This window comes from Haemorhous mexicanus, chromosome 19, assembly GCF_027477595.1.
Source record: "Haemorhous mexicanus isolate bHaeMex1 chromosome 19, bHaeMex1.pri, whole genome shotgun sequence".
Lineage (NCBI taxonomy): Eukaryota > Metazoa > Chordata > Aves > Passeriformes > Fringillidae > Haemorhous > Haemorhous mexicanus.
Window position 1 is genome coordinate 7,100,970 of NC_082359.1, and position 21,543 is coordinate 7,122,512.

At 40.4% G+C, this 21,543-nt stretch overlaps 1 protein-coding gene across 2 annotated transcripts in view; it reads left to right on the forward strand.

Annotated features, from left to right (window-relative positions):
* The first annotated feature begins 7,019 nt into the window (after window positions 1–7,019).
* Window positions 7,020–21,543, forward strand: part of ZDHHC8 (zinc finger DHHC-type palmitoyltransferase 8) — a 110,549-nt gene continuing 96,025 nt past the window's right edge. The window contains exon 1 of one of the 2 annotated variants that reach the window (XM_059863257.1): window positions 7,020–7,268. In XM_059863257.1, the coding sequence (XP_059719240.1) occupies window positions 7,165–7,268 (104 nt within the window). In that variant the 5' untranslated portion in view covers window positions 7,020–7,164. The remainder of the gene's footprint in view (window positions 7,269–21,543) is intronic. The other variant, XM_059863258.1, reaches the window with a different exon arrangement.

The window sequence follows — 21,543 nt, forward strand, 5'->3', positions numbered from 1 at the left end:
GTGTTTACAGTTCCTGGATTGCAACCATCCTTGCAAGTCTTCAGTCTCAAAGAGCAGAGTTAAGAGAGAGACACTCAGTAAAATAATTTCTCTGGGTAACATTTGGCTGAAGAATGTTTTAGTCCTCTAAACTAAAGGATGGTCATTCAATGTTCTGGTCACTTTAGCTGTTCTACATATTCAAAAGCAGTAAGTATTTTTAAAGTTATCTCAGTGAAATAAGATTTGTTGTTTTGTGCTAGTCATTCTAATGATTTAACTTGCCTATAGGCAAAGTAGACTGCCAAGTGAAGATTTTTTAAAAGTCCTTATCCATTTTTTATAAAGAAGGAAAATACAACAGGGTTAATAAAGCATTGTTGGGTGCTAAAGTCTGCAATTCTTACAAATTTTCTGCTTCAGGTTTAGAAGGATGCTACATAGAGATGCTATATAGCCAGGCTTACTGATCCAGTCTGGTGGTGCAAATGGTTTTGTGTGTATGTGCTGAATGGATGAATGTCTGAGGACTCCTGAGTGATAAATTCAACTTAAAAATTTTTACACTTTGACAAGCATCAAAATAGTGTCTTCTTAACAGCAAGTTCAGGTCTTAAAGAAGTCTACTTGTATAGAAAATAATTCAAACTAGTTCCCTCTAAATCCCATGTTAATTATTTTGAAGACTACATTAATCTGTTGGGGTTTTTTTCTCCAGGAGTAAGTTTGCATTAGTAACACTGAATGTCTCATTCACAGATTGCAAGCGCTCCCAATTTGCTGTGTTCTAACACTAAATGTTGATTTTTTTTTTCCCCTGTAAAATAAGGTAACTTGTATCAAATACAAGTTCTCAGTGATACCAAAACCTCAGAAAATTAAAATTCTTCTCAACACTATGCAGATAGGAGAATGTTTAAATTCTTAATTTTGATGCAACATGCTCAAGGAATACCTGTATGTAAAGGGAAGAAATATGAGTCTGAGTAGTTCTTTGGATTTTGTTGCTACTGTTGTTACCAGTTTGAGTGTTGTGTCCTCTGGTGGATGCTGTGTGTGGCTCACAGTGAGTTATGCTGAATTCTGATGTCCCTCAGCAGTGCTGGGCCTTGAGCTGCTCCATCTCAGTGCAGTCCTTCACATAGCTCAGTGAAAAATGTGAATGTTATTGGAAACCTTTCTCTAAAGAAAAGACTGAATCAGTCAGAAAACTCAGCTTGACACCTTAGTAATATTAAATGGAGACAGTGGTGGAGATTACATTCCAAACTGCCCTGCTGGGTTTTGATCTGTACAAATTGCCATTGGCTTTCAGTGCAGAGCCCTTACAGAGTGGGTGATTATTTAAACAACTCCAAACCTCTCCAGTTAACTTCCCATTGCTGTCTTTGTTTATGCCCTCCTGTTCCCAGGACACCCATCTGTCCTGACTGCTCCAGGTTGCTTCTAGCAAGCTGTATTTTCTGAGGTGTCCATGGCAAGCCAATGTTTGAATTTTGATTAGCCAAAATAATTTCCAAGTGTTTTTACATTGCTGAGGTCATGTGTAAACTAGTTGAGTGAAGTGAGCTGTGTGTATATGATTTTGTTTTATTTCATGATGGTTTATGTAGGGCCTACTTGAAAGGTCTTCCTAATTAAATTTAGCCAGAATTACTCTTTAAATAGAAAGAAGAGGAATTACAAGTTTTTTACCAACCTGAACTAAATCTTTGACAATGTATCATTTTCAGAGTAAGGAGCTAAGGAAAACTTAACTGCAACAGATCAGAATTATTTTGCTTGAGGAAGAAAAGTTTGAAGTAATGAGCTGTAGAGTGGATTCCACATGTAAGTGATTTCTCCAACTCTAGTTTGTGTGAAAACAAGATGCTTCTCAAGTAAGCAGTTTATGCAAGTAAGAATAAGGAAATAAATATTGAGGTTGTGAAAACTGACAAGCACAGTAGCACAAATCTTCCTAATATTTAAGAGCTGAGTAGCGTTAGTATCTACAACTTTGGGTCAGATTTTGTGACCACTATATTTTTATAATTGTAAATTTAGGTATGGAATATCTTTGTCCACTTAAATCACATTAGACACCAACCACTGACTTAAGACCTGTTCATGTTTGTAAGACTTGTCAAACTAGTTTGCTGTAGTCTAGTGAAAATATGACCTACATCAGATCCATAAATTACATTTGTAGAAATGCACCTTTTTTTAGGTATTAATGGTGCAGGTAATGTTTGTGGGGTGTATTTTCTGTTACAGCAATATAATGTTTCAAGTACAAAGAAGGTACTAGCACAAATCTGGATTAGATGTTGCATACTGCATATTTTATTTTGTGGAAGGTGTCTGACTACCACAAGTATTTCATCAACTTTACAGTCTTAAACATGTTTCCAACTTTCAAACTGGGAAAGTCCAGCTCATTTATCAGTCTTGACTGTACAAATTTACATCAGCTGATTCACTGAATTGTAGATATGAACTGTTGTATCATGATGTGTAATTTACTGACAGCCTAAGAGAGAAGCTAACAGTGTCATGAGCTCTTGCCTGTTCATGTTGTGCTGGCTGGCCTCATTTCAGGTAGTTTAAATTTCATCATTTTCTAATGTTTTTTTTCCATAAAAGCAATTACAGCTATTGTAAACATCAACAAAGATGGATTGGACATTAAAATGACTGAATATTTTGTATGCTTGGAGGATATTTCTCAAGACTATTCTAACAGGTATAATTAAAGTTACATTGCTTCATAGAAATAGTGCTTAGCAGTTTTAACATCTTGTTTGCTGGTTTATGAACACTGTTGGCTTGCAGAGTTTCAGCAGCATCATTTAGAGTGATATTTCATTTAGAGGAGGAGAATTGCACTTTACTAATGGTTTTAAAGAGGATGGTTAGTGAATCTTTAAAACTGCTTGGAGGCCTACCTCATTCTAATGTAAGTAGTTTTTTGTGGGGATCATTTAGGATTCAATATGCAGAGTTACTAAAGTCTCATAGTAAATGCAAATGGACATGCCCCATCACTACTGTTGGGAAATACACCAGATCTGTTCTGAGCAAATGCCATCCCATGAAAAATATCTATTGGAATCATCTAGAAAATTTTGTCATAAATCTGTTAAAGCTACTGAGAAGTCGTTATTAGGCAATAATTTCTTGCTTTATTGGGTAAGAAATGAACAACTAAACTAAATTGTCATATTAAATTTCCAGTTGGTAGCCTACTAGGCCTGGCTTGTACCCAGAACTGTCTGGCCCTTGCTTGGACTTTTGGCAGCACTGTGCAGCACAAGATGATGCAGGTTTCTCTGTTCTGAGTACTGTAAATTTGAGGGGAAAACCAGCTTTTATTAAACAATGAACTGTGATCCTTGAGAGTTCTCCCAATTAACAGTTTGCAGGTCATCACTTCTACATGGGCTGGCAACATTTTTAGTTGTAGTAAGAAAATGCAGTAAGAAAAGTATCATTATTTATTGTGGTCACTGTTAAATGGCAACAGCCAATACAAGCTAGGAGGTAACTTGCAAGTGACCGATATAATATTCCAGGGATACTCAGTATTTTAAGTGTGCAAAATAAAATAATTTTCTTAATCATTAAGCTAAGATTTCCAGCTCAAATTAATGCTGTGACTTGATATGAAAATTGCTTAGCTTTCAGGCTTTCTTGATTCTTGCTCTTTTGTAAGTTTCCTTTCATCTTATGAGCTCTGAGGGGTACCCTGCCATGTGGCTCCAGCACAGCTTCTGTGGTTGGCCCTTCCTCCTTTGGGGTGAAACCTCAGAGTGAAATCTTGCAAGAAGACATGCAATTACTAGCCATGCTCTGCCAGATTATTTTTAGATTGTTCTTTGTGGCTGTCTTTGTTCTTTGTCATTAAATCTTTCCCTAACTCATGCTGCCATTGCTGTTTACCTCAGTGCTGCCAAAATCTTCTGGCATGCTAATAAGATAGTGTGAATCCAGAAACTGTAGTCCTTGAAATAAAGGTGTTCCAGGAGAGCAATTCTGAGACATGCCTGTTCTGCCTTAGTCAAGTCTTCCTCAGACATCCTTAGTGTTTGACAGGTAGAGTCATCTGACTGCTTTAAATATACTTGGCTTGTAATAACAAGATTTGAGTGTTGCTCAGCAGTGCTTTGTGCTGGCTTGAAAACAGAGCGTTCTTGAGAACTGGAGTGTTAGTGGGAAGGAAATGAGGTGAGCTGTGGGAACTCTTGGACACAAAATTACAGAAAATTACTGCTTTGTGATAGGTAATCTACAATGTGCACCAGAAAAAAGCAATCCCAAAGCCCAATTGAGCATAACACTGTAGCCTTGTAACATGAAATGTCTCAGCCCCCTTTTGGAAATGCTGGGTCTGCATGACTGCACAGCACAGGTGTCATGATCCACAGGATGATTGTGCAGCCCCAACCCAGCTGGCACTATGATCTTCCAGAGATCACAGTGGAGATGTACCTCTTGTTGCTATGAAAGGTACAATTCTTTGTGTCCTGATAACTCACAGTTATCTTTAGTCTCCCTCTAGAGAAGTGTTATGTGATTGGGATATTAAAAAAAAGCCAAAGTTGCTTGCTGCTTAGAGCCTCCTTTCAGAACAGAAATGGCTTGAAAGATTGGCCCAACAAATGGGGGCTGATACAGCAAGATTGGATCAGCATCAGTGTGTCAGAGTGATGAAGGGAAAACCATTCTGAGGAGTGGAATGAGCAGAAGTGCTGAATCCTCCCCACTTGCAAAGCTGTCTTTGAGAAGCATGCTTTCTAGAGAGGAAAGAGTCCTTAGGGGAAAATACAATTGAAAATAATGAGGTGCAGAGGAGGCATAGTCTCCTTAAGAATAACTCCACAATTCACATGAGGGAATGTTAGTGTCCCAGAAAGGCTTCATCTTTAAAAGGAATGAAATTTAAATAAATCTTCAGACTCCAGATTTGTGCCTGTTGCTTCCCAGCTCATGCTAGAAACTTGACAGGATGCTTTTGTGGCTCACCTAGAAAGGAAACTTGCAGGTCCATGCTAAAAATGCAGATATGACTGTCACTTGGGAGAGAACTTTTTTTACTATTTTTCAAGACTTAAGAAATGCATTTGAGTAAATCTCATGCTGCCCATTACAGAACATTCACCCAACTTCATAGACAGTCTATAATGCTGCTTAGGATAACATTCTCTAGATTAAAATAAAAATATCACTAGAAAATTGTCCGGAGTTCTGTTTGCAACTTAAATTCTTTATCCAGACTGTTGCTCGAGTGGGAAGGAGGAAGATGATTAAACTGATGTAAGCGATGAAGTCTCTGCTTTTGTCAAGTAAGTGGTGCTAAACTAACTTGTGGCCCAGAGCATTAGGTGTGCTCCTGAAATGGATCTTCCAGCCCAGTTTGGTTGAAAAGAGACCCAGCTGATTCCTTGGAGACCACTCAGGAATACACATCAGACCTGGTAAGTGGAGGTGGTGGGGAGATTTGCTTCCCAGGTGTGCCTTTGATCTGATTTAACATGCTCATGCAGCTGCACCTGAAGCCTTTCAGCTTTGTACAGAGAGCCTCGTTCTGCATAAAATTGTTGACCTTTTGGTTAGTTACAGGGGGTTTGAGAATAAATAATTCCAATAAGCTGGCATGACAAGGAGTAGTGAAGCATAGGAAACATTCAGTCCCCCAAGCATGCAAAAATAACTAACTTTAGATAGATGTTTTCTTTCCTGTTCCTTAAAAATCTAAGTCTGGAGATTATTTTAGGTTGCCTTGTGGCTTTAGTCCCTTTTGGATTAGACTTGTTTTTCTGTGAAGCAGGGCATTTGTTAGTAAAAGCTGAGATTTCACATAGCCATATATCCTCAGGCTGGAACTTGCTGGCTTTGCTTTTTGTTAAAGCTGATGCTCAAAATTTGGGGTTTTGTTTGGTTTGTGGTTATGGGGGTATTTTTTTGCAAACTGCAAAGCTGAGGACCCTTACAGATTTTTGGTCAGGTTTTACTTGTTCTGTTCTTAAGACTTCTAGGACTGTGGATCTAATCAAGTCTGTTAAAATGAGAAATTATAAATGTCCTTTCTGAACAGCACTGCAGTGTATGCCTTCTAGGGCAAGCTTGCTTTTAACAACACCCAGCAGATGCTGCAAATGTGGCTTTTGTGTTAGGCGGGGGTTACTTTATCTGCATGTTGGCAGCTGCAGAAAAGGGATTAGCTGAGAAAGAAAGCAGGAGGGAAGGGAGCAGGATGTATGCAGCTCCCGGTCTTGACTTCTAAACTTCCAAGTGGCCTTGAACCCTTCTTTCCAATCGGAGGGTTTCCTTGAGACAGGCGAGCTGCTGGGTGGTGCCCCCGAGTGTGAACAGAAGAGCCATTCTCACTGCTCTTGGGAAAGCAGATTCGGTGAACTTTCTGTTGTTACCTTAAATTACCTCTTCTGTCTGCATCCTGATGCTAATAGATAGATTCTAAAAGAACAGAGTATAGTGTAATTTCAGTCGTGTTTGCACTCAGTTATGGATCTTGGAATAAGCTAGATTTGGCAGAGTGCAGCAGTTCCCTTAATGCTGTGACTCTGGGTGTAGCAGAATGAAAAGTAGGGTTTATTCCTGAACGAACACGGCAGGATTCGCTTGCAGCTGGCCCTGTCCTGCAGGGCCCCGCTCGGAGCCGCTCCCTGCGCGGACCCGCAGCGCTCCGCGGCTGCTGCGGCGGTGCCGCGTCCGCAGCCCCCTCTAGAGCCCCGCGGTTCAGGGAACTGCTACAGGAGCTTCGGCGTCCCACACAGCGCCCTGTGCAGCTCACTGCATTGCCATTTTTCTTTCCGGAGAGGGGGGGAAGGGGGGGAGGGGTGTTTGTCTTGTAGATATAATATGATTGCCCCCCCCCCCGTCCGCAGGGGCTGCCCCGCTGCGGGCGGCCCGAGCAGCCGCGGCTCGTTCGCCCTTCCGTGGAGCTGCGCTGGCTGCGCGCCCCGCTCCCGTCTCCCCGCAGCGCTACCTTAAGGGGCTGGTTGACATCAGCCGAGTGGGCTGGGCGGTGTGGGTGGGATTTCCTGTGCTGGAGGTCAGCTGCTCCCGTCCCTCTCCCGTCCCTCCCAGCCGCCCGGGTCCCGGTCTCCCCGCGCCGGAGGGACCCGCATCCTCCCGGCTCCCTCCTCTCGGGTTGGATTTACATAGTGATGTGTAAACTACAGGATGCCCAGCAGCACTGGAAAAAGGTTTAAACCTACGAAATACATCCCGGTCTCCACAGCAGCTGCCTTATTAGTGGGTTCGACTACTTTATTTTTTGTTTTCACGTAAGTACCGCTCTGGCGGAGGGGGGGCCCGGGCTGGGGCCGCCCGGCCCGGCGGGGGGAGGCGGCCGGGCTTGACAGTCCTCCAGGCCCTGCCGCTGCTGGTCCTGCTCCCTCCTGCTATCCCTGCCCGGCTTTGCTTTGCAGAGGCTCAAGATCTCTCCCTATCATAAAATGTGCCTGGTAGTCAGATCCACCATTTCATGGCACGTAAAACCCCGTCAGCCTCCCGCAGCTGCCGGCTGTGTGCATCAGAGATGCCCGAGCCCCGCAGCCCCTTTGCCTGTCTGTGCAGGGCTGGTGTACGGGAGGGAAATGCAGCCCCAGCCGCCCCGCTGCCGGCAGGCGTGGATCCAGCCTGTGTCTCAGCTGGCCGGAGTCTCTTTGCTCCAGGAGGGAGAGCTGGCCTCTCCGTCAATCAGTGTCTCGGGGTTTATCCGGCACAGCCTTTTGAAGTGGAAGGAATCCTATTCTAAGCATTACTGATTTTACATATTTTTATGTTCCTGAAAGCTTGAGGACCTAATGAACAAATTTACATTTGCTTGGAGGAAAGACGAGGAAACTTTTCCCCTCTCTGTTTCTTCTCTCATTCCCTTCTCCCTTAAATGCAGAATGGAGCCGTGGCTGTCGGCTTGCAGTTCTCCTGTAGTTATATTAATATGTGAGTGCTGTAGTGCTTCGGCTGTTTCCCTCTCCATGCACTCGAGTTCTGTAGCTCGCTAACCCTTCCTGTGCGGGGGTAGCGGCACCCTCCCTGCAGAGGTGTCCAGATGCTACAAAACTGTGCTCTGAAAGGAGCTTTGACTAAGCTGCCTTTGGGAAGGTGAAAACATGGCTATTGCATATTAAGATTTATTGTTTCACTTATTTTGGAACTCTGTTTTCCTTGTTTTGCCGTTGCTATTTTTTAACCGAGCTTAGTGAAGCTGTTGGAAGCAGAAGGCTCTATAAGAGTGGGAGTATGTGTCTGTGTCATTATCTTTTGTGGTTTGGCTGTGATATGATTCTCGATGTTTCAAAATGCTTGTCACTGGTATGGTAATCTCAATGTAGGATTTCAGAATAAAACGTAAATGTTGTTTTGTCTAACAGTTTCTTAAATCGGAATGGATTTTGACACTGAGTTTTGCTCAGTGATTGATTTAATGTGCGTTGATTTTTTTTCCTTGCTTGTTTTCAGTGCATTTGATATAGTTTGGTGCTCACAGGCAAACATAGGACAGAAGTTGGCTTTTGTGATGAGCTTGGTTGACACTGGAGTGGTGAATATTAAATGGTGAAATAAAAAAGGCGCCTTTATGCCAGCATTTATTTTTCTGGCTGCTTGGGGAATGGATGTATGCTAAGGTTGTTTTGGAAGCTGTATATTTGTTTTCATATGATACTTCCAGTGTAGAGCTGCAATAGTGATGTAAGACTTTCCTGGTAACACAGTTGTTGTTGAAACATCCTTTTGGCAGCAGGACATCAACTGAGATGTTAGCTTTACAATTTGCACAGAAGAAGCAATTGCCTGTAATCTGTTACCGAATCTGAAACTTCACTCTGCTCCCTCTGTTATCAGTGAATAATTACATGCAAAATGAAGTATTTTAAGGATCTCTCCATATTGTAACTTGGCCTGTGTATCTCGAAGTGCTAGTAAATTTTTCGAGGATTGTCCCAGACATACGTTCTCTGCTGCTGCCAAGTCTTGTGTGTAATAAAAGTAACACATAATTGAGCAACTGTTGTCAGGCAGAGTCTGAAGTCCTGTCCATTCAAAAAATACTGAGATGAATTTGTATGGGATTGGTGTTGTTTTTCATGCTGAGCAGTGTTAGTAAAATCTATCTTTGTTGTGAAATCAAAGCAAGCCATATGCATGCGATTACTTTCTTTTGTGTGGCAGTGGGTTTTTTTCCCCTTTCCTGAGCATTTCCATTTTTTATCTTTTTCCACCGGCAATGTTTTATCTCCTGAAGATCTTTTTGTTGTAATATGTTATTAAAGGCTGAGATAGACCTGAATTTTCAGGTGTGTTCATTTGTTCAACTCTTTTGATGTTGGATAGGGCTGTGATATACAGCAGTTGAAACACTGGCCTAAAATTGTTTTAGCAATTTTAGCAGTGCTTTTGATACAATCCATGCTTGCTTGTCATAGCACAAGAACTTAATCAGATGAAGATTTACATGTGTATTTATTAATTACTTATTTGTGTCATTAAGCTCTAAGGCTGCTGTGTCTGTTAATGAAGTAACCTGTGTATAAATACGTGAATCTGATGAGATTCCTATCAAATTTTGGGTGCAGATCACCTCAGTGGGATGTCAGGGATTAGAGCAACTTCAGTGCAGTGGAATTGAATAATAGAAGATAATATATGTGGAAAATTTTGATAATAACTATTTTTAAACCACTTACTGAATAGAAAAAATAAGCTTTTTAGGGCACTGGAAACATTTCTGAGTAACACATACAAAAACAGCCTCTGACTTGGCTTTTTCTTTAGACACGTTTGTGGTCTCATGCCACACATTATGAGTGTCTTCTGCTGGATGAAAAGCTCTTTGAACTTGAAGGCCAGGGTTAGCTTTTTAGCAATGTGGTCTTTATTTTTAGCTTTTTTTCCAAACACCTTTGCTAAAAAGCAGCCCATAAAGAGTGTTTGAAATACACAGTGTCTGCTATTAGTTCATCATGGTGCTGATCACTGGTACTGTTATACTTTAGGAAAATTCCATTTTAGAGTCTCCTTTATTAATTTTTTTTCCCTCAGCTAAGCATTTAGGATTCACTGTATCACTGCTATATTTCTTCTGGTTTTATGAGCGGGAACTAAACTATTTAGCTATCAAGATTATTGCCTGGAAAAGCAACTAAATATTGGAGTTGTATTATTGCAGGCTTTTAGCACTCCATGTGTGTTCCTTCACTAATAAATACAGTGTCTGAGTAGGTGGTCTAATTTGTCACAGTGGGAGAGTAAATAAGCATTAACTCTAAGCATTATGAAGGAACTTATCAATAATGTTGTATAGAATGATTAAGTTAATTTACTTATAGGAGCAAATCAAATGGTGTAATGAAGGAAGAACTAATTCTTCTTAACATAGGACAAATCCAGTGATTCAGTTCTAGCAAACCTGAACTTATTTCTACTAAAATAATTTTTTCTTCATAATTCTCATAAGACATTTTGTTACAGGTAGCAATTTAACCTATTTAAGTGAAGTCTGGGCTCTTATGCCTTGGACTACCAAGTGCTGTGATGTAAACCTAATTATGTTCATTCAAAGACCCTGAGTTTCAAGAATTTCCCACCTTATTTTTGACTGTACAACTTTAGTGTTACCAGAGAGTGCAGCTTAATTATCAGCAAGCAGAATGTCACCTGTGAACAGTTGCAATCAATGATCTAAAAGGACTGTTCCAACCTAAATGATTCTATAATTATTCTGGAGCTAGTAATTCTCTTCACCTGCTTAAATTGGCTACTTGCTGTAGGTGCTGGTGCTGAGAACTTCTGAGGTAGTTCAGCAGCTGCAATGCCTGTGTCTGGAGATTACACAGCCAGCTGAAAGCATATGGTTTTAAGGGGAAACTGTGGCTCATTTTAGTAAGGAGAAAAATGCTCATCATTCTCTCACTGAATATTGTAGGCCTGAAGTTTCTCATAAAATACCCATTTTCAGACTATTTTCTGTAGCATGCAGCCTCTTGAGCATCTTTGAAATACAGTGGAAACATGTAATTCATAACAAAGGTCTAGGTGCCACTACTTCTTTGATATAATGGTAGCAACACTGCTGTATATTATTTCTTTAAATGGGATAATAAAATGGGTAATTTTCTGGGTGAAGTGAAAGCACAAATAAGGTGAAAACTCATTCAGTCAGTACTGAAAATACAAACAACTTTGTTCTTAAGAGTCATAATGGGAGATAATCATAGATATACACCACAGACATCTGCACTTGGCACTCTGATGCAGTCTGTGGCACAGGGAGTCTAATACTAATAACCTTCAGGAAACAATTGAGCAGTGATAAATTGGTGTAGAAGAGCAACTGAAGTTGAAGTCGCAGTAGGGATGGAAAGAAAATAGAGAACTAGCCTAAACCTGTGCTGTTCAGGTGGCAGAAGGAGGAAGAATGGCTGGCAGACTGTGCTCCATAGCAGGGCTGCTGGATTTACCTTAACAGGGCAGAAAGCTTGGCTTTGGTTGATGAATATTTAAAGAAAAATTGGTGCTCCCCCTACATTTGTATATCACGTTACTGCATTTCATGAACTAGAAAGACTCAGCATTTCTGCAGTTAGACATGTATGAATCCAGATGCACTTATGATGCATTCACCCCTTAAATCATAGGCACTACTCCTTCCTGCAGTTAGTTGATCCTGCACTGGAACAGCTTAAAATAAACAGGTAACAGCACTTTAAAGTTTAAAACTATCATAACCATCCTGGATTAGTTAATGAAAATATAGTGATATGTGTACCTAGAGTTCTTGAAGTATCTGTTAGATCTTTTCCTCCCATGACTTGCATATATTCACAAAGGGAAAAATACAGTCTGCTGTTTTCACTTGGGTTTGTTAAGTCACTAGCAAAGGCCAAGCTAATAGAAGATCATCTTTGCTTTAGTGAATTTGATTTGTATCCAAAGATGTTTTCCTTGCCTAAAGTATTTAGTTCCAGATGTGCAGATGTTCTCTTCTGCCAGTTCAGTGTTCTGATTTCAGTTAGATCAAATGATAAAATGTGATTTAAAATGTATATTGCAGATGTTATGGAGCTTCATCTGTAACACAGGTGTGTTTTATACCAGCCTAGAGGAAATAGAACTGAATGCTGAGAAGTAGATGCACAATAAAGAAAATAAAGATAAAACAATCTGAGCTACAATTTTATCTTGATATGCTGCTGGACAGCATCAATTCTGTCTTAGAGTGTGGTCTTACATCCATCTTACAGTTTAGCTTTGCCCAATATCTTGCTAAAGGCTACTTGAGGATTTGGGAGAGCTCTGGTGGCAGTTGCTTGTGCTGTGTGATGCCAGAAGCTCCAGGTGTGCTGTGGTCTGTATGAGAGCACATGGAAACACTGCCACTCCACAAATCCACTCCCCCCCATCCTAACCAGAGGATCATACCAGATATCCTTGGCATTCTGAAAACTTTGGAGCACAAAGCTCCTCTACCTTGTCTGTTTCTAGCTAGGGGTCCATGTGACAGTGGTAATGGTAATTATGAAACAGAACAAATTCCCCCCTCCTTGAATGTTCTCTCCACACCATTCTTCACTACTTGGAATAATAATGTATTTCTGATTTTTCTGTTTTGCTTTCCATATGGCAAACAAATCACTGGAACTGGTAGGGAACAGCTTCACTGAGAGCCATGCAGGTAACACTGTACAGGGGAAAAAGAATGTGCAAAAAGGTGTGGATTGGTTTAATCAGGTGAATTTTAAAACTGACTTCTGTCATATACAGATTTCAAGCAGTGCAGTTTGGCCTCCTGGGATACCTTAACATTTTCCATGTTAAATGCATTTTTAATGGCAGGTTTTTCCTGTCCACTCTACCTGCAGCCCAAAAGAGGCAACGCTTGCCTGTTTGACCTGAGTCATCTCAGTTGTCATGTCTGTAATCTTCTGAAAAATTTGATTATGACAAAGAAATGTCCTTTTAAGCTGTGCAATTTCATCTTGCTATAAAATTTTTGGAAATAGAATCTAGACAAACTTGTCAGTCTAGATAAGATGGGCAGTCTCAACAGGAAAATATATTTAACTGAAGTGTGAAAAGTTTTTGTTTTGTTTTTTTTTAATGCCATAAGAAGCCTTAGTTTTACTACTTTTAGCTAATTAATTTTATGATCTTTGCTTCCAACAGCAAAGTTGGCAATACAGGGCCTTTCTGAAAGCTATTAAAATTCATTCCTTTAGGAAAAAACTTTATTTCTTATTTTATTCTTCCTGTAGTTTGAGAGAGTAAAAAGGAGAATCATGTTTGTTGAGGGCAGTAAATGGGTACACATGTTCAGCTGTGGATGCAGAGCTTTCTGCAGCCACTGCAGGGGCATTTCAGTGCTCACTGTAGACCCACTTTGAAAAAGGCAGAAGAGCTACTGGAATGGAAGTTATTGCTGTGCATGGGCTACAGCTGTAGTCAGTGTGTGATTTATGCCAGTAGCAACCTCCTTTCTATTTTTCCTAATAGGCAGAGATTAAGGTCATATGGAAATAGGAAAGAGAATGTCTCAGATTAGGGTGGGCCTCTCAGCCTTTGTACAAGAATATACAAGCAATTTTTCTTTTTTGTCTAAAGTCCTTTTCAAGATGCTAATTTAAATACTGTCTTTTTTTGTCCAATATGCCACATGTGTATCCTTTTATAAATAAAAACAATCTCTACAAGATTGTTCAAGCTCATTTGGTTTGTTAGTAATGTCAACTAAGGAACGTTATTGTCAAAACCACAAAACTTACACTGAGAGATAAATACATGTGGTGACCTTGGAGATCTGATTTTTGAGATTCATTACCTGGGATAGTCTCTAATTATACACATAACATTATTGTATAAACCACTTATTCTGCTACTACCTGCTTCTCAGCTGAAATCAGCTGTAGGGCCCTGTGGTGTGGGGATCTCTGGGGGACCTGTGAGAGGTGACCTGGAACAGGATTTCTGTGCTCATGTAGTGTATAAGCTACAAGGAAACTTTTCAAGGCCATGAGCTTTGTTCCGTTTGCACTGGAAGATGTCTGAAATACAGCAGTAAAGTGGTGTAAGCCAATTTAGAGCATGAAGGAGATGCACACTGGAGTGGGAGAGAAGTATTATAAGGCTACACGAGATACACTTGTGTAATCAGAGCAGAAGTGGAACACTGATTTACTGTCCTTTGGTTCAAGCCAGTCAATACAACACTTATTTCTCTATAATCCAAGAGTAATGTTCAATTTGGCTGCACTGTTAGAGATAGTATTAGTTGATCATTTGTCACTGGGAGCAGCTAATGAAATTGGGAGGAAAAGGCATGGAGGTTGAGACAGAAATGCTGCAGTTTTTAATGGAAATTCTGTATTGTTCTTTTGCAAAGAATACCATAGATTGGAAAAACCTACTCAGCCTTGATCTTATTTTACCATGGAGAGGCAATTTTAGGAATCCTTGTTTGGTGATTGGAAAAATTAATTCCAGTGAGTACACCACAGTGTAGTGTCTACTACATAAATCTTCAGCCAGTAATCTGTATCCAGAAAGAGGATTTAATTAGACACTGATTGGTTTTTTGCAGTTACTAATGCAATTTAGCTAGACTAGCTTCAAAGCTGTCCAAACTGCCTAAAATTCTGCACTTGAAACTATTGTGCAAACATGAGTGAGTAACCTGATTCTTTGTTTTTCTCAGGATGGATATTATGGAATAAACTGTACAGTAACCCATATTTAGATATTGCAGTGTTACCGTGGTTCTTTGTGGAAGTGTAAACACAGAATTTGTGCACTTCAAATGTGAAATCCTTATGAAATACCTGTACTCTGCTGCTGTGTGTTGAGATCATCCAGTAACAGAAGACAGGGGTGCCAGGTGCAAGAAAAATCTCTCTTGAATTTGAAATGTAAACACCAAAGCAGCTGTTTCCAGTGTACGTGTGCACCATGAAATGACTACTCTTCAGAAAAGCTTGGTACACTCTTAGACTAAAGTAATTGCAGAATATTCTTAAATGAACAAATTACTTTTTAGGTTGGAGCCCAACAAAGCAAACTTGAGACTGCTTAAATATATAAGGGCTTTCATAAATAAAGCCAGACAAAGCATTACTCTCCAAGGATTCTTAAAACTAAATTGGCATTTACATTAGCTCTTATTCATGTCTTCAGGGAAATAATGTAATGTAATATCTATATCAACACAATTTAAGTACAGTTCTGGGAATAAGGAAAGCTTGAACATTTCTATAAACAAGCGTAATTTTAATTTAAACTTGGGTCAATCATAGAAATGCTTCAAAATGGAAAAGTTCAGCTTAAAACTTTTCTGCTTACTATGATCCCAGTCAGCAAGGAGAGGTAGTTATTTTGTTATGGAAAAACACTTCCTCTCCCCCTTTTCAGCCAGTTCAGTTTCAGAAGTTATTTAGGATTATTTTCATTGTGTAGGACTTTCAGTTCTTCCTCATGAGTGAGATCTCATTTTGCATGTTTAGCTTTCTCTGAAGATTAATGTTTGCCCCAGCAATAAGACTCTCCAGATGTGTTATGATCTAATAATGCTGTGGTTAGCCCTTGTCTGCTGTCAGCAGCTTGCTGAACCACCTCCTGTGTTTTACCAAGCCCCAGCATTTGATGATGCAGTTTCCTGGCTCCAAGCAGCAGGAGCCATGAGTTGTGTAGGTGGGCAGCTCTCCCTCCTTGGGGTTTGTATCTGGCACTGGGCTGAGGAGCCACTGCCTCGAGACTTCCCTGTGGAAGCACAATGTTAACTTGGCTTATCCTCCAATATTCCAAGGCACAATGATGGAGCAGGGTCTTGAGGATGTCTTTATGGTCACCTTCATGTGCTCAGACAGGTGGCTTTGACCAGGAACTCTAGATCTCTAGGTTCTTGTCTAATTTCTCTGTTGTGTGGTGCTTAAGTCTCACATCTTTCTTTTCTCTTTGAAGCTGGCTTTGCATGTACTGTATCTTGTGTAAATGGCTAATGAGTCTTTGTGGCAAAACCAGTAAGAGCATCAACATGCACTAGATTTTTTTTTAATTACTAGGTTTTGAGAATTCTGTACAAAGAGGTATATAAAATGGCTGCTTTCTGATACACAGTACAAGTCAAACAGAAGGAGGTATGAAGCCTCTGAATCTGATGACTTCTAAATCATGTATGGAAGTTGTAGCATCTGCAGCAAAAGGAAATTAATATCTGCTACAGAAATTTCAGTACAAAGAGACAATGCAGGATTAAAATAATAGGACTTTCTGGGTGCAGCCATTGAGTCAATGTGATATATTTTTTTGGTTGTGAAACAAAACTTCTAATCCATGTCTAGATAGTTTTGTATCAGAAATAAAATGCCAGGACTACCTCAGCTCCTCTTGGCAGAGCTCTGCTGAGAATGTTCCCTCATCTTACGTAATCTATTAATTTTGCAATCAAAGCCAGTCTGTATGAGCAGTGCTCTCAAGAATCTGGTGGACAGTGGAGGAGGACAGGCAGATTCAGGTTTTTAGAATATTGGAAGGGTTGGTTCCTTGAAATTAAGTGGTTCTCGTTGTGTCATCTTTGTGTATTTTTAGAATAAGGCATTTGACAAATAAATTGCAATGATAATAAGTACAAGGTCTTACATATGGCATTGAAATTTGGTCTGCTGATGATAATAAACAGGTTGGAAAAAATCTGCTTTCCTTCTCTGCTTCAGTTGAGAAGACTTTGCTGGGGCAAAGCTGTGCTACTCCTTAGGAAGTCTCCATCCCTACTGGGCTCTAGTAGTGCAACTTTTGAATAAGGTCATCAGTGCTATGATCCCTGTTCACTTCTTAAACTGAGGCAGAGAGGCGCTGTACAACTGGAGTGCTGGTGCTTAGCAAGTTTTGCACAGATGTGTCAACTCCAGGCTGAAGCCCTGGCAGCCCAGGACTGGATGGAGATCATTCTTTCACAGAGGGCTTCTGAAGATTTGCTCATTTCTCCAGTTTCTACTCTACCTAATGTCATTTTGGGCCATCCATCATGCACCCATCAAGGATGTTTTGTTTCTTGAACACTGCATGAATGTATGAATAGAGAAATACATGCACTAAAGCTTTGTTGTCTCTCTTTAAAAGTTTAATAGTAACATTGTAGTCTTTAAATTTTTATTTGTATGTGATTCCACAATGACTAGTTACTTTTGCAAGTAATTTTTCTTGCATTGTATTACAATGACTAGTGGGATAGAGCTAAACATGATATCTATGGTTTGAGAACTGAAAAATTAATGATTTCTCCTCTAGCCTGTTGTGTTTGATTTATAATTCATATCTGATAAGAGACATTCTCTTCTGAGCCAGCTATCATCTCTCCATTTACATCTAGGTGGGGTATTTTTTTAATCTTCCTGTGGTGGGTGCTGGGGGGTTGTGAATTTTGAGCCCTAGAGTGCTCCTGAAGAAGGTTTCCAGACACACATTTTCTCCACCTCTCATTTCCCAGGAGACTCTTTATCCTCTGTAGGATCTGGCACCAGGGCTTGTGTTGACCCCAAATGTCACGGCTGCTGTCCCAGCCCACTGCCATGACCCATAACTCAAGTACATGGTTTACCTTTCAGAGGCACTTGTCAGCAGAAGGAAATGGAGAACTATGGGGGTTTTAAGTGTCCTGAGTAGCTGCTTCCAGCCCCTCCACCTCTCAGGGAGAGGCATGGCTGAGGACTAAGCTATGAGCCCTTTACAGAGCACACCTCTCACTTCCTGTGTTTGGTCTTTTCCATCACTCGGGATCTTCCTGGGCTTATCTGGCTGCATTTTGTCTGTCTCTTGTACTGTTGTGGTTTTTCTTGCTGTTCTGTCTCTCTTGACAGGTGATCTCCAGTTCCGTCTGTTCAGCCCTTTTGCCCAGTACACACACAAAGGGTGATCCACTGCTTGTTTACCCTCTGAAATGCCAGAGTAGAGGCCTTACAAGATGCAATTCAAAATCTGAACCCATCTGTTGAGCTGGGGTGGCTTTTAGGGGTTGATGAAACAACTCTTCTGTATTGAAACTGTAAGTGCTCTCAGTGGGCCACTGTCTTTAATGTGACTCACACACATTTGGCATCCTCTCCAAAGAAGCTGACCAATATTTCTATCTTCTTGCCCACTAAGAGGTTTTGTATTCTTTATGAATTTATTTGCTCCAGAACAGTAAGCTGAGTCGCTGGCTGGTCAAAAAGGAAAGAAATGTGTAGCAATTTGCCAGTTACATTGTCCTCCTCTGAACACAAGAGAGCCCTGTTTAGTGGAGTGAGGCACTGATCCTGCATTTTTGTGATTAATATGTTTCGTGCTTTTGTTTGTGTCTTTGAGAGTGACGTTATTTATTTTTATTGCTTCAACTGTTTTGGAAATGAGAAAAAGCTATTTTGAGTGTAATATCGACTTGGCATCATTAAAAAAGTGTCTCTTCTTGCCAGTTTTTTTTCTTGGTTCCCCTAGAAATACATTTCTTTTGGGCTGCTTCTGCCATTGTGTATGTTGTGATAAGTCTCCAAAGCAGCACACTATGCATGTGTGATGGGTGGATGCTTGCATGTCTGATGAGGGATTGATTCCCCTGGGCATGTGAGTCCTGCCAACTCCTTGGTTAGAAAACTTGAGGTTTTAATATACATTCTGTCTTTTAGTCCCAGTTTGGCCTCTTCTTTTGGAAGGCATTTCTTTTCCTTTTTAATAAAAAAAGCTTACAGTTATATTGAGCTAGTTAATTAAACAGCCTGCATCTAATTCAGCTCTCTCTTAGTTTCCTTCTCACTTTTCCTTAACTGTGCCTACTTAAATAACCTGATGAAGCTGTGTAAAAATTACTGAGATGGGTTGAAGCCCATCTAAAGCTAGAACCTGAATCTGATCTCCTGACCTGCCCATTAAAATCTCACTGCAAAGTGAGATATTCCAAGATATTCAAGGGACTGCATGCTTGGTTTAGATCCCTTGGAGGGCTCTCGGTCATCGTGGCTTGGCTGATTGTGTTCCTTCAGCAGCCTTTAGCATGCACATGTCCTGGGCTTTACCCTTCTGAAAGATGTCTGACTGTGGCCCAAGGACAAGATCCTGTTCTGTAGCTCTGAAGGGATGAGCTTTTCCACAAGAGAAAAGAATAACATTTGTCAGCTTCCTCTTGGAAACATCTGAATCGTTTTGGTTAAAGCTGTAATTGGGACAAATACTTTGCTTGAAGGGCAGAGGTAGCAGAAAGGTTGTAGCCTAACAGTTAATTTGGCAAAGTGATTCAGAATGGAAAATATGCAATATTGCTTTATACCTGTGCCTTTTCAGTCCCATCAACAGATATTTAAACACATCCCATCAGCTTTTCCAGTGGCTGCTAGTATTCAGATGCTTCTCTTTGTTCCTTAGTTTTCAAGTTGGTCTTTCTAAATTTCAGGATATATTGAGCTTTCCCTTTGAAAGCCAGTCCTCTTCAATTTGCTTCTTCCATAGGGTGACAGTCTTAAAAATGTATTGTTTACTCTTTTGTTCTTCTGAGTTCAGAAAACAGTGATTTTAAGCTAAATTATCTCTTTTAGAAGACATTTCAGACAATTTACAGTCTGCACCCATTTAAGTGGTAGGGGGCTGGATGGAAAGACAGGAGAATATAAAATAGTGCTATTATGAATTATTGTGCAGTAGGCAAGGATTTCTTTCATTCCCTCCCCCCCACCCCCCCATCTTATGTATCTAAGGAAGACGTTTCAGGGTGAGCAGGGATATTCTGATTTCCATAGCAGTAACACAGAAGGAATTTTCTGTTTTCTCCAAGAGTACACAAACACTTCACTATCACTTTCCTGACATTACCTGTGATATTTTGAAGGCTGTTGGAGAGAAGGTACATCAAGGGAGGCTTAGACTTCTGATTCTTGCTTTGTGTTTGCCTAGCCTTGACTAGGTCCGTGTTCAGAAAGCAGAAACCTGTCAAAAGTCAATACATCTACACTGAATTTCCAAATTACTGTTAGTATTCTACATGCAGATAAGCTTTTTGTGCTTATTTACCTGTATCTTGGAAATAGCCTTCTAAAAATATTAGCAATAGATGAATACAGGATGAGTGCTGTGCTAGGCACACTTAAAATGCTCTCATGTATATCAAATCTAAAATTCTTTATTTCAAACTAAAGAAAATAGAAGGGAAAGAAGTCAGAATCCCTAAGGGGAAAGTACTGCATGTTCAGGTCTCTTGTCATGGCCTATTTGATTTATAAATATAAAAAAATGTTTGTGTTCTAGAGCTGTGGCTGGTCCACTGTTCTTTGTTGTTCTCCCACAACGTGACAATCATCCAAAAAGCTTGTGTCCATGTGGATACCATGGGGCTTTAGGTGCATTATGATATAAATGCTAAATCTGGATATAAACTGTCAATCTCCATATCTGGGTGAGCCTTAAAGGAAGGTTCAGGCACAGTAAAATAGACTTGTTTAGTGACAGTTCAGCATCACTTCCCTTGCCATGTATGATCATCCTCTCAAGAACTGCATCCTGCTGTGATGACAGTTTGCTGGAAACTCTCCACAGATTCATTGGAAGTTGGCTGAGCCCCAGCTCCACAAATTACTGGTCAGAAGAGACTGTTTGTAGGGCACAAATCTATCCAATTTGTAGTGTTGATTTGATTCTTTTTTTAATTAACACTTTAAAAGTGTGTCAACCGAGTGCCAAAAAGACAAGAAATGATCAGCTAAAACATTTTACTGCAGCACATGGTGCTGTTCCATATTATTATGGAAACATGGCACTTAGATACAGCAATATTTTATTTCCTGTTACTTTTGTTCATTTTTTGGTCAGCAGTAATTTTAAATAAACAGTCTTCAAAACAAATGCTGGGGTTTTGCCCTTTTTCCTTTTTACTTCTTCTTGATTCTTATCTTCTTTCCCTGTATTCTCATCTTATTGAATTTAAAGCTAAAAAGTTGAATTTTCCCTCATTTAATTTTTTTTTCTGTAAGACTGCTTTCTGTCTGGTGTTTCTGGCTCGATGAGGTGATTGGCAGGAATAACATAAGGAGTACACTAGTCTGTGGTCCTTTGGAGATCCTGCAAGTACAGTCAGGATTAATAAAATCTGGCTGGCTGTTTTTTGATGAAATCATCTTTCTCCTTTTTTTTTTTTTTTTTTTTTTTTTTTAAGCTGTTGTTTCCTCAGTGCTCTGTGTGAGACCTGTCACTCCTCCATGCATTCCTTCAGTCTTGGATTGTGAGGGTAGTGAATGTCAGCATGAAAGATCAGAGCTGGTGTTGACAGCAGTTTAAATGCACCCTTGCTTATGTTTCCTATAGCATCGCTGGTTTATAGCTGCAGATGCTGGAAGTATTCTGTGCAGGGAGTCTGCTGCAGGTGCTGGAGCCATGGCTGCAAAGCAGAGTTAGTGCTGTGTCAGGGCTTCATGCTGCTCGCAGCCCAGCGTGGAGCCCCTGGGCTGGTTCCCATTCCAAGCTCTCCCTCTGCCCTGCCCTTCCCGGATGGCCTCGGCTGGCTGCGTGCCCACCCAGCCACTCTGGCACTCTCCCCCTCCCAGGACAGAG